The following is a 13661-nucleotide window of genomic DNA, read 5'->3' on the forward strand; positions in this document are numbered from 1 at the left end:
CATCAGAGGCTTTTTTTTTTACTTTTAAAAGCATTTTTTCTACAACCTCTTCGGCCAAAAAATTCTTTTAAAAGTAAAAAAAAAAAGCCTCTGATGATCGCGCGGCTCAGCTGGGATCGTCAAAGGCTTTTAAAAGAAAAGAACCCTTTTTTTTCCTTTTAAATGCCTCGGACGATCCAAGCTGAGTTGCCTGAATGGCAGAGGCTTTTAAAAAAACCTCTGCCGATCAGGCAACTCGGCTGGGATTGTCAGAGCCTATTGAAAACATTTTTTTACAACCTCTTCGCTGAAAAAAAAAAAAATTGGCCACGCCCACCCAGTCATATTACCCCCACCACTACCAAGCCACGCCCACAGAACCGGTCATAACAAATTTTAGATTTCACCACTGGTTTGTACAGTTTCGGCTAAAATTGATTTTTTCCAGAGGCAAAAAAGCAAAAAAAATAATAATTGCTCTTTGCAAAGGTTGCGGATTTTCAAAGAGCAACCTTGAACCCCTAACCTTGGTGAGGTCTCTTGGAAGATTACGAAATGGAAGGAAGCATGAGTTTTTCACTGAGCTGAGATTTTTTTTGTGTTTTTAACCGAAGGAAGAAATGAATTCCCAACCCCGGCGTTGGGATTTTCTCCCCGTCCTTTCATGAAATCAAAGGAAAGCCAGGAGAACTCATTGCCACTAGACGTGTTTGTTTGTTGTTTGTTTGTTTGTTTGTTTTATTAAATTTATATACCGCCCTACTCCCGAAGGACTCAGGGCGGTGAACAGGCACAGAATAAAATACATAAATATAAAAGTTAGAAACAATTTAAAACCAAATTAAATAATTTAGCACAAGACAATTAAAAAACCCCATAATTTAAAACAAATTTAAAATTTCAGTTTAAAAATTAAAAAGAAAGGGGAGAAAATTAGACGTGAAGGGAACATGAGAACTTAGCTAAGAAATTTAGCCAAAGCTGATTTGGTGTAGGTGCTGGCCTAAAAACCAGGAGATTGTGAGTTCTAGTTCCATCTTAGGTATGAAACCAGCTGGGTGACTTTGGGCCGATCACCAGATTGTGAGTTCTAGTTCCACCTTGGGCGTGAAAGCCAGCTGGGTGACTTTGGGCCGATCACCAGGAGAGTGTGAGTTCTAGTTCCACCTTGGGCGTGAAAGCCAGCCGGGTGACTTTAGGCCAATAATTCAGCAGATTTAGCATGAAAGCTGAATGGGTGACTTTAGAGTTTAGACCAGGAGATGGTGAGTTCTAGTCCCACCTTGACCATAAAAGCCAGCCAGGTGACTTTGAGCCAATCACCAGGAGAGTGTGAGTTCTAGTTCCACCTTGGGCATGAAACCAGCTGGGTGACTTTGGGTCGATCACCAGAAGAGTGTGAGTTCTAGTTCCACCTTGGGCATGAAAGCCAGCTGGGTGACTTTTGGCCAATCACCAGGAGAGTGTGAGTTCTAGTTCCACCTTGGGCGTGAAAGCCAGCTGGGTGACTTTGGGCCGATCACCAGGAGAGTGTGAGTTCTAGTTCCACCTTGGGCATGAAAGCCAGCTGGGTGACTTTGGGCCGATCACCAGAAGAGTGTGAGTTCTAGTTCCACCTTGGGCATGAAACCAGCTGGGTGACTTTGGGCCGATCACCAGGAGAGTGTGAGTTCTAGTTCCACCTTGGGCATGAAAGCCAGCTGGTTGATTTTGGGCCGATCACCAGGAGAGTGTGAGTTCTAGTTCCACCTTGGGCGTGAAAGCCAGCTGGGTGACTTTAGGCCAATAATTCAGCAGATTCAGCATGAAAGCTGAATGGGTGACTTTAGAGTTTAGACCAGGAGAGGGTGAGTTCTAGCCCCACCTTGGCCATAAAAGCCAGCCAGGTGACTTTGGGCCAATCACCTGGAGAGTGTGAGTTCTAGTCCTGTCTTAGACATAAAAATCAACTCTCTTGGACCAATCATTCCCTCTCAGCCCAACCCACATTGTGGGGAAAACGGAGGAGGAAGGAGCAATGGATATCTTCACCACCTTGACTTGTTTATAAAAACAATAAAGAAACGGTAAAAAAACCCACCACCAAATAAATACAATAAATTTAGTTTTTCAAGCTGTCTCTCCTAGCCTGGACTCCTCTAAAGCGGATGGCCGCCAAGTCACCGCACGTATGACTGGCCGCGGCAGAGACACCGAACGTGACAATATTCTCTTTCTCGTCACTCTGTAGGAACCTTCCCCTCTCCATTGGGATATCCATGCCGATCGTCACGGTGATCTACATCATGACCAACGTGGCCTACTACACGGTCCTGAGCAAGATGGATATCCTGTCAAGCGATGCCGTGGCTGTGGTTAGTAAGCGCATCTCGTCCCATTCGTGGAAACGGATCAGTGGAATTGTCCCTAAAAGCCGTGATGGCGAACCTATGGCACGCGTGCCACAAGTGGCATGTTGGAGTCATATCGGTCGGCCCGCGAGTGTTGCCCTAGCTCAGCTCTGGCGCGCATGTGTGTGCCGGCCAGCTGATTTTCGGGACTTCCAGGCCCACCAGGCTGTTTCTGGCCTCTGGAGAGCCTCCAACGGGGTGGGGAAGGCCGTTTTCGCCCTCCCCAGGCTCCTAGAAAGGCTCTGGAGCCTGGAGAGAGTGAAAAACAGGCCTTCCATTCCCACCCAGCCATCATGTGCCAAAAGCGGGGGTGGGGAGCGCGGGGAGGTCATGCGTGCATGCGTGGGGGGGGCATTGAATTATGGGTGTGGGCATGCGTGCGTGACACCCCCACGCTCCCCACGCTTTTGGCACGCGACGGCAAAAAGGTTAGCCATTGCTGGCTGGGGAATTCTGGGACTTGAAGTCCACAGGTTTTACAATGGCCAACACCATTGGACAATACCTGCTTTAACCAGTCATTTTAGGGGATCGCATACTGTACGATGAGTGGTGCGATGGCCTAGAGGCAGAGCTCTCGCCTCACAATCAGGAGGCTGGGAGTTCGATCCTAAGTAGAGGCAGATATATCTCTCTCTGGACACAAAGAGAATATATCTGCTGCGAACTCCGCATTGGCAACAGGAAGGGCATCCGGCCAGTAAACAGTCAGCTCCATTCAATTGTTCCGACTCCACCCCGATGCAAGGGATTACGGGGTCATTAAAAGAGAGAGAGAGAGAAAAAAATCACATATTGTACGATGCCATTAAATGACGCGCTTAGTCTTGTCATAGAGTTTGGCTGGCTGGGGAATTCTGGGAGTTGAAGTCCACGGGTCTTTAAGTGGCCGAGGTTGGAGAGATTTGCTTTAAGCAGTCATTTAACTTAGGGGATCACAGGTTGTGCAATGCCATTAAATGATGTGCTTGGAGTGGTGCGGTGGCCTAGAGGTGGAGCCTCTCGCCTCACAATCAGGAGGCTGTGAGTTCGATCCTAGGAAGAGGCGAATATTTTCCTCTCTGAGCACAATGAGAATATATATCTGCTGAACAAAACTCCACATTGGCAACAGGAAAGGCATCCGGCCATTAAAACACTCTGCTAGCTCCATTCAGTTGCCCAGACTCCACCCCGCAAGGGATTATGGGGCCGTTAAATGAAGATGATGACTAAATGACTTGCTTAGTCTTGGCATAGAGCATGGCTGGCTGGGGAATTCTGGGAGTTGAAGTCCACAGATCTTAAAATGGCCAAGGTTGCCTTATTTTTTTTCTCCGTAAAATGACTGAATTCCAAGGAATCGGAGGGGGAGGAACCCTTCTTAAAAACCCTTCAATCCAGGTATTCTGGCGATAAATTCATTATGCCCCCCAAAAACATTTTGATAACGTCTCTGCAATAACAGTGACAGGAAATGGTGAAATGTTCCAACAGTGCTGAGCTAGAATGCTGTGGTTTATGGGAACTGGAGTCTGATAATAGAGGTGGGAAATCCTCACTTCCTACCGGATCGTATCTCAAGGTACACCAGGTAGTCCTCGACTTAATGGCCATTTCTTTAGTGACTGTTCAAATTGACAACAGCACTGGAAAAAAAGGGACTTGTGACAGGGGCTCACACTTACGACTGTTGCACCATTCCCGCAGCTGATCAAAATTTAGGAGACCGGCATGTATTTATGATAATTGCAGCATCCTGGTTCCTGATTGCAGTTGTGTGTAAATTGAGGACTATCTTTATATGAATGAATGAAATGAATGAAATAGCAGCTCCCCAGGTGGCTCAGTGGCTAAGACGCTGAGCTTGGTCTGTGGTTCGAATCCCTAGTGTAGGTTTCCTGTGTGAGCAGGGGTTGGACTAGATGACCTCCAAGGTCCCTTCCAACTCTGTTACTGTTACTGAATGGCATCATGTTTCAGTTTCCCCAAATTGTTGACGGCAGACATCCCCCAATGGTCCCTCTAGGCCAGGGCTACTTTATGACTTCATGGGGACTTCAACTCCCCATTAAGTCAACTCAGCCTGGTGGCGCAGCAGACTAAAGCACTGTTAGTAACATCAAGCTGTCTGTCTGTCTCCAGACCACCCCAACGATGCCCTTGAAGTGATGTCCCGGTGCCTGGAAGCCGTGCGGATCTGGATGGGGAGAAACAGGCTCAGGCTCAGGCTCAACCCATCCAAGACCGAGTGGCTGTGGTTTCCGACGTCCCGATATAGTCAGTTGACGCCATCACTGACTATTGGGGGCGAATCGCTGGCCCCCATGGAGAGGGCTCGCAACTTGGGCGTCCTCCTGGATTCACGGCTGTCTTTAGAAGAGCACTTGACGGCCGTCACCGGGAGGATTTTTCATCAGGTTCGCCTGATCCGCCAGTTGCGTCCCTTTCTGGATCGGGACTCGTTACGCACAGTCACTCATGTCCTCGTCACCTCCCGCCTGGACTATTGTAACGCTCTCTACATGGGGCTCCCCTTGAGGAACACCCGGAGGCTCCAACTGGCGCAGAGTGCGGCTGCGCGGGTGGTAATGGGAGCGACATGGCGTTCCCATGTAACACCCCTCCTGCGCGAGCTGCACTGGCTCCCGGTGGTTTTCTGGGTGCGCTTCAAGGTTTTGGTTACCACCTTTAAAGCGCTCCATGGCTCAGGACCTGGGTACTTGCGGGACCGCCTACTACCACCAATAGCCTCCCACCGGCCGGTACGCTCCCACAGAGAGGGGCTCCTCCGGGTGCCGTCGGCCAAACAATGCCGACTGGCGGCCCCCAGGGGGAGAGCCTTCTCTCTGGGGGCACCTACTATCTGGAACGAGCTCCCCCCGGAGATACGGAGGATCCCAGATCTGCGCACCTTCCGCCGCGCCTTAAAGACCTTTTTATTTCACCAGGCGGGCCTGGCCTAATTTTCTCCCTCTTTTATAAAAGATTTTTAAATTTTTAATATTTTTTAGTATTTTATATATTCAAATTTTAAAATTGGTTTTAAATTGATTGGGGTTTTAATTTGGGCCAAAACTATTTAATTTGATTTTAATTCCACTTTTAAATTTTGTATCTATGTATTTTATTGTTTGGCTGTGCACCGCCCTGAGTCCTTCGGGAGTAGGGCGGCATAGAAATCAAATCAAATAAATAAATAAATAAATAAATTACTGTAAGTTCAAATCTAACCAGGCTCAAGGTTGACTCAGCCTTCCATCCTTTCTAAGGTAGGTGAAATGAGGACCCAGATGGTGGGGGCAATAAGTTGACTTTTTATAAATATACAAAAGTATGAAGGCTATTGCTTAACGCATTGTAAGCCGCCCTGAGTCTCCGGAGAAGGGCGGCATATAAATCAAATTAAAAAAAAAAAAAAAAACCTCCCAGAATTCCTGAGCCAGCCAAGGAATTCTGGGAGTTGAAGTCCACAGATCGTAAAGCGGCCATAATTGTCCGCTCCTGCTCTGGCATGAGGTCAGGGCCACCAGTTTATAGAAGAAATCTCCTTTTTTTTCCCCCGCTAGACTTTCGGCGATCAAGTTTTTGGAGTGATGAGTTGGACCATCCCCCTTGCTGTGGCCCTGTCCTGCTTTGGAGGCCTTAATGCTTCCATTCTCGCTGCTTCCAGGTAAACCACTACTGAGCCGCGCGGCTTGTTCGAAACCGGGCCGCGGGAGAAATGGACACGTGTGAAGCTTTGTGTGAGCGGAGGGCAGGCATGTGTTGGAAGGAAAATCCAGGTCCCGTTCCAAGCTGGGAGAAAGCCACTGGAGACAAAACGGAGGTTGGAGGCTGATTGGAAAGAAAAGTTCTCTTTATTGACGAAACAGAACCACGTGTGATTCTGGGTCATCTGAACTCAAATGGAGTTGCGAGTGGGTGGGTTTTTATACTTCCTGTTGGAAGAAATGCCCATCTGGGTTCAGACCCAAGTGGCTGTCAGACTCCCAGGAGGTGGGGGGTGTTAGCTAACTTTGTAGGCCTGTGATGGCAAACCTATGGCACGCGTGCCAGAGGTAGCATGCAGAGCCGCCTCTGTGGGCACACGCACCATCTTCCAGGTTCCGTCATGCGCATGCACGCCGGACAGCTGCTCTCTTCCAGGTTCTCGTGCTCCGGCATGCATGCTCCAGTTTTGGCACTCGGTGCTGAAACGGTTAGCCATCATTGTTGTAGGTTGTCTGTGTCCCAGGCTTGGTTGAATCTTGCTGGGTGATGCAACGAAGGACAATTTCCTATTGTGGATGAATGGCTTTGTCCCGAAGGATAATCCCATCATCCTGGAGCTGAGGTCTTCTGTTTTGTAGATAGACTGGCACCAAAATATCTGCTGGGGGCAGGGCGCTGGGGTCTTTTCTTCCTGTTTCCTTTAAGGTTTTTAATTTCTCTTTTAGGGGAAATATTCTGCCTTTTTAATACCCTGTTTCCCCCAAAATAAGACATCCCCTGATAATAAGCCCAATCGGGCTTTTGAGCGCATGGCAATAAGGCCAAGCGCTTATTTCAGGGTTAAAAATAAATAAATAAATAAGACAGGGTCTTATTTTCAGGGAAACACGGTATTTCCTAGAATATTTCATTCTTCTAGGAGAAGGGTGGGTGCTAACTTTCTACACTTCCTTGGGTTTTGCGTTTGAGCTACCTGTTCCTGTGCAAGAGCATGTCCTTTAATATTCTGTTGGCTGTTGTCAGATTCCTATGGGGGTCACGGAGGGGTCATAGCTGGCTCTATAGGCAAAAGAGGAAATGCAAATCCTAGGTCAGTGATGACTAACCTTTTTGCCGTCGCGTGCCAAAAGCCGGTGTGTGTGTGTGCACGGGGGGGGGGGTCGCACACACACGTGGCCACACCCATAATTCAATGTGCCTCGCCCCCCCCACCCCCACGCATGCGCACGTGACCCTCCCCCGCACTCTTCCCGCTTCTGGCATGTGAGGCCCGGTGGGCCCATTGTTTTGCCCTCCCCAGTCTCCAGAGGCTTTCTTGGAGCCTGGGGAGGGTGAAAATCGCCTTTCCCATCCCCCTGGAGGGCCCTCCGGAAGCCAGAATGGCCCGTTTCCCGACTTCCAATGCGACCGGAAGTTCCATTTTTTGCCCTCCCCAGGCTCCAGAGGTTTTCTAGGAGCCTGGGAAGGGCAAAAATGGCCTTCTCCACCCCCCGGAGGCCGGAAGCAGCCTGTTTCCCAACTTCTGGTTGGCCCGGGAGGCCCGAAAATTAGCTGGCTGGTGCACACATGTGTGCTGGAGCTGAGCTAGGGTAATGCTCGCGTGCCCACCAATATGGCTCCGCTTGCCACCTGTGGCACGCGTGCCATAGGTTCACCCTCACGATCCTAGGTGTTTGTCTGAGCTAATCTGGTCAACCTCTGGCTTATTGTTTATCTGAGCTCCCAGGTTCCTTTGACTTAGAAGTTTGGGTTGGTCTGGGGGTCGGTGCAGTGAAGAGGCTTGTTTTTCTGAAAGGGTGTTAGGCAATTCCTATTATTGACTAATGGCTTTCTTCCTGCGTTGGATCTTGGGTGAGGGGCTGCTTTCTGATCCTACCGTTCTGCCAAGGAGTGTCGAAATACCCCGAAATCGAATGGATTTCTGCCTGCGGTATTTGCTTGGCTTATGAATAGAGCTATCTAGAGCCTTACCTTCCTCTTTTCGACCCGCTCTTGATCTCCTTCAGTGCTGGCTTACGGCATGGTGATGCTGTCAACCCTGAAGCCTTCCGAATTGGCCTTGAGGATCAGCAAGGCAACTTAAGACCCTCATTCATTCTTTCTCGACAGATTGTTTTTCGTTGGCTCCCGGGAAGGACACCTGCCCGATGCCATCTGCATGATCCACGTGGAACGGTTCACCCCTGTGCCAGCCCTGCTTTTTAATGTGAGTCCTAGCCCTGCCAAAGGCTTTTCTTGGCAAAACCCCATGAAGTTCAGAAGCAAGAGACGCCGACATGAAACAAATATAGCAACGTTGCTTTCCTACAAAGAGCCCAAGAGCTGTTGCTGCTCTTTTATGGGAGGAGCCAATCATCTCCTGGTCTTACTCCGGAGTCATCCTTTTTGCTTAATTTTTTTATTTTTTTATTTGATTTATATGCCCTCCTTCTCCAGAGACTCAGGGCGGCTTACAATGTGTTAAGCAATCGCCTTCATACTTTTGCATATTTATACAAAGTCAGCTTATTGCCCACACAAACTGGGTCCTCATTTTACCTACCTTAGAAAGGATGGAAGGCTGAGTCAATCTTGAGCCTGGTGAGATTCGAACTTACAGTAATTGCAGACAGCTGGTATTAATCACAATGCTTTTAGTCTGCTGAGCCACCAGGCCCTTTAGCTGCTCTTGCCTTCTGGCAGCTCTTCGCATGCGTGCACTAGGAACAGGCTCCTCCTGTTCCTCTGCCTCTCTGCTATCCGTCTCTGGAGGTTCCGGGGTCTGTGCATTACTCCCAGATGGCCTTGGCCCCATCTCTGCCTCGTCCTGGCCTTTCCCTGACTCCAGGACTGGCCCATTGTCCTCCCCAGCCTCCTCACTGTCCGACTCCGCTGCCAGCTCCGCAGGCTGCTGGCGGACCACAACAGAACCCTGACAGATGCTGTCTATCCCGCTTTTTTCTAGCTTACCAAGAAGTAGGTTATGGTCTACCTTGTCGAATGCCTTACTGAAGTCTAAGTATACTATGTCCACAGCATTTCGCTGGTCTACTAATTTAGTCACTGTGTCGAAGCCTGAAATAAGATTGGTTTGGCACGATCTGTTTTTAACAAACCCGTTGCTGACGTCTAGTTATTACTTGACTCGTTTGTAGATGTTTTATTGGAAAAACCAAGATTATATTCTGCTAATCCTGTTGAATTTGGCTTTCCTTCTGGTGTCTGTCCTTCGCAGGGAGCCATGGCTCTAATTTATCTTTGCGTGGAAGACATCTTTCAACTCATCAACTACTACAGCTTCAGCTACTGGTTCTTTGTGGGCCTGTCCATTGCAGGACAACTGTATCTTCGCTGGAAGGAACCATCTAGGGAACGTCCACTCAAGGTAGAGGGTTGTTAGCCGTGTAATATATAAAACCTCCGTTGCCAAAGGACACTGTTACAGTGGCAATGCTAACTATACAGGTTGTCCTTGACTTATGACCCCAATGGAGGCCAAAATTTCCATTACCAATCAAAGTGAATTTCCCCCCATTTTATGACTTTTTTTTGCCACGGTTGCTAAGCGAGTTGCTGCAGTTACGAAGCGAATCACACAGTCATTAGGCGAATCCTTCTTCCCCCCCCCCCCCCCCGTTGTCGGAAGCTGGCTGGGAAGGTTATCAATGGCGATCACCTGACCCCGGCTGCAACCGTCGTAAATACGAGTCACTGGGCCACGGCGAGTTGACCATGGCAAGCTGGTTGGGTTGAGTTGGCCACATGAATTGGTCATGGCTAGTTGACCCTGGCAAGTTGGTTGTACTGAGTTGGCCACGGCGAATTGGCCATGGCGAGTTGACCGTGGCAAGTTGGTTTTGCTGAGTTGGCCACTGCGAGTTGACCATGACAAGCTGGTTGTGCTGAATTGGCCACGGCAAGTTGACTGTGACCAGTTGGCCATGGCTAATTATCCCATTCCGAAATTAGACGAAGAGCTAATTTCCTGACAATGAGAACAATTCATCGGTGGCACATCTTCCGTACAGAAGTTCTTGGTGCTCTATCACTGGAGTGAGCCCGAAATTTGGTACGAGAGTGTGATGGGTGGTGTTATGTAAATTCTGCGGCAACCGGAGACTTCAACCAATTCTCGCTTCTGTTTCCTTTAGTTGACCATCGTTTTCCCCATCATCTTCTGCCTCTGCACCATCTTCCTGGTGGCTGTACCGCTCTACACCGACCCCATCAATTCAGCCATCGGCATTGCCATCGCGGCATCTGGACTTCCGGTTTACTTCCTGGTGGTACGGGTCCCAGACCAGAAGAGACCAAACTGCTTACGGCGAGTGACGGGTGAGTGAATCAGAGTTTCTACCACAGGGATTTCTAATGTCTCCATTTCGATGGTAAAACCCCCAAAAGACCCATAAGGAGAAGAAGCTGCAAAAATTCTCTGGAACCGGTAGTTAAAAATGCTTTAAAAAGGTAAAAAAAAAGGTCCGATGATCACAGCTGTGGCACCTTTTTAAAAAAAATTTAAAAGCATTTTTAACTACCGGTTCTGGAGAACCGGTAGTTAAAAATGCTTTAAAAAGGTAAAAAAAAAAGGTCCGATGATCACAGCTGTGGCACCTTTTTAAAAAAAATTTAAAAGCATTTTTAACTACCGGTTCTGGAGAACCGGTAGTTAAAAATGCTTAAAAAGTAAAAAAAGTTCTGACGATCAGCTGAGCGATCGTCGGAACTTTTTTTTTTTTTAACTTTTTAAGCATTTTTTTTACTACCAATTCTCTGGAACCGGTCATTAAAAATGCTTTAAAAAGTAAAAAAAAAAAAGAGTTCCGACAATCACACATTGCTCAGGTGATCTTCGGAACTTTTTTTTTTTACTTTTTTTAACTACCGGTTCGGTGAACCAGTAGCATTATTTATTACCGGTTCGGGCGAATCAGACCGAACCGGTAGCATTTTCACCCATGTATTGCTATCACACGTCCACCATAAATGATCTTTACTGTCAGACTTCGATGCTATCTCAAAATAAATGAATTTCCAAACTGCCAATCTTTAAGGAAATCTTTTCTTTAATTGAGCACAGCCACCGGATCATGACTCGATGCGGACAAGACTGACCTTTTGCCCCCCAATCCCTCCCTTTCCGATCCCCAAATCTCTGCTTCTCATTGGCTATCTTCCAAGTCATTCTTCGGACTTCTTGTCTCGTCATTTCCCAGGAATGTCTCCCCCCTTCATTTCCACGACAACCCGACTTCAAAGGGATTTAGCAGGCAAAAGTTCAGAGCTTATCTCTCTCTCTCCTCTGCTCTCTATGCCAGCGTTGCAGCGCTGACATTTACATTTCCAACTCTGTATCTTTTTCTTAACTGAATTATTCTTCACCACCTTTCCTGCCCGAATGCTGACCGATCTTCTTTTTCTTCCCAGCCCGTGTGACCCGGATTATCCAGTTAGTGTCTCTGTCTGTCCTGACGGAGATGGATCCTGAAATCAAATCTCAGTGATGCAAGAGGTGACCATCCGAAAGAGAGGCCGGCTTCTCCCGTCAATCCCTTCCCATGGACTCTTTCTAATTTATTATTTGAGACTTTGTTGAGAGTACTATACTTACGACAGGGATATATATATATATATGCTCAGCGCTCCACATTAAATTTCTTTTAATTATTTAAAAAATGGTCTTTGGGATGCAACGTCTCTGTCATTTTTTGTCACAATTCTCCCAATATAGTTTTGGTCCCTTTTTTGCCATTTTATTTTTTTTAAACCATCTATTTTCCAGATGTTCAGATCAGGGGTGAAATCCAGCAGGTTCTGGAGAACCGGTAGCGGAAATTTTGAGCAGTTTGGAGAACCGATAGCGGAAATCTTGAGTAGTTGGGAGAACTGGCAAATACCACCTCTGGCTGGCCCCCGAGTGGGGTGGGAATGGAGATTTTGCAATATCCTTCCCCCAGGAGTGGGGAGGGAATGGGGATTTTGCAGCATCCTTCCCCTGCCATGCCCTCCAAGCCATGCCCACAGAACCAGTAGTAAAAAAATTTGGATTTCACCACTGGTTCAGATCCTGACGTTCACAGGAAGCTACGATGCAAAACATCTGGAGGACCCTAAGCGATTGTAGACTACTCCTATTAAACCTCTTTTTTCCCCTCATTTCTCTCGCCGTATATTCACCCGTACGCTCCGGGTTTTTTTCTTCCTTCCTGAATGTACAAGAAGTCCTCGAAATTACGACAGTTCCTGTAGTGACCATTGGAAGTTACAAGAGCACTGAAAAATGTGACTTGGGACCTTTTCTCCTCACTTACGACCGTTGCGGCATCCCCGTGGTCACGGGATCAAAATTCAGAGGCTTGGCATCCGACTCGTTTTATGACCATCGCCGTATCCTGGGGTCATGGGACCTTCTGACAGGCAAAGTCAATGGATTCACTTCACAACCGTGTTACTCACTTAACAACTGCCGTGACTCACTGGGCGACTGTGGCAAGAGAGGTCTGTAAAACAGGGCCAAAACTCACTTGACAAAACGTCTCCCTTTACAACAGAAATGTCGGGCTCCCTTGCGGTTGTAAACCGAGGACTACGGGAGATTGTAAGGCAGTGTTTTTAAAAATGAAAAATTAAGTGTTGTTAAACATGGAAAATGTCCGGGGTTGAACTCCTGAGTCCAAAGTACCCACAAGTAAGCTCTGATCACATCTAGAACGGGTTCTGAACCATTGCGAAGTTTCTACCCGGTGCAAGAGACTAGCAATTAAAACTGGGTGTAGTACCAATAAAGGAGAGTATTTGTAGCTCAGGGTTGACCCGAGTGAGGGGGTCCTTGGTGCTCCGTTTTCTTGCAGATGTTTCATGACCCAAAGTAGGTAACATCATCAGCCCTATCGTAGTAAGGACTAGTTGGGTAAAGGAACAGCTGCAAAACAAATAAACAACAACAACAACAAAAAAACAAGCTCAGAAAGCACCAAGGACCCCACAGTTCTCCTCCTTCTTCTCCCCTTTCTTCTTCTTCTCTTCCACTCCACATACCTCCCTCCCTTCTAGCATTGATGATGTTACTTAGTTAGGTCAAGAAACATCTGCAAGAAAACAAGCAAGCTCATAGGGCACCAAGGACTCCATACAGTGGGGGGTTGTTACCGGTTCGCCCCGGTTCAGGCAAACTGGTAGCGGCGGTGGGAAGCTCCGCCCACCTGCCTTGACGTCATCAAATTATGCTCTGCGCGAGCGCGAACCAGTAGCAAAGGTAAGTAAAACCTACCACTGACTCCATAGTCCTCCTCCTCCTCCCATCCACGTACCTCCCTCCATTCTAGCACCAAGGACCCCACGGTCTTCCTTCCTTCCCCGCTTCTTCTCTTCCACTCCACAAACTCCATTCCCTTCTAACACTGAGGATGTTACCTAGTTGGGTCATGAAATGTCTGCAAACAAGCAAGCTCAGAGCACCAAGGACCCCACGATCTTCCTCCTCCTCTCCTTTGTCCTTCTCCTCTTCCTCCCCTTCTTCTCTTCCACTCCACAAACCCCACTCCCTTCTAGCACTGATGGCATTACCTAGTTCCGTGATGGCGAACCTATGGCACACGTGCCACAGGTGGCACGCGGAGC

The 13661-nt window shown here is 48.0% G+C and overlaps 1 protein-coding gene across 1 annotated transcript in view; it reads left to right on the forward strand.

The window, feature by feature from the left end:
• SLC7A7 (solute carrier family 7 member 7) overlaps positions 1–11675 on the forward strand; it is a 37205-nt gene extending 25530 nt beyond the window's left edge. The window contains exons 5-10 of the mRNA XM_070954765.1: positions 2210–2333; positions 5918–6021; positions 8172–8268; positions 9277–9426; positions 10193–10376; positions 11469–11675. Of these exons, the coding sequence (XP_070810866.1) occupies positions 2210–2333; positions 5918–6021; positions 8172–8268; positions 9277–9426; positions 10193–10376; positions 11469–11545 (736 nt within the window). The 3' untranslated portion in view covers positions 11546–11675. The remainder of the gene's footprint in view (positions 1–2209; positions 2334–5917; positions 6022–8171; positions 8269–9276; positions 9427–10192; positions 10377–11468) is intronic.
• The last annotated feature ends 1986 nt before the right edge of the window (positions 11676–13661 follow it).

The sequence above is a fragment of the Pituophis catenifer genome, unplaced genomic scaffold, assembly GCF_029215685.1.
Source record: "Pituophis catenifer annectens isolate HBS135680 unplaced genomic scaffold, rPitCat1.0.hap2 SCAF_15, whole genome shotgun sequence".
In the NCBI taxonomy this organism is placed as follows: domain Eukaryota; kingdom Metazoa; phylum Chordata; class Lepidosauria; order Squamata; family Colubridae; genus Pituophis; species Pituophis catenifer.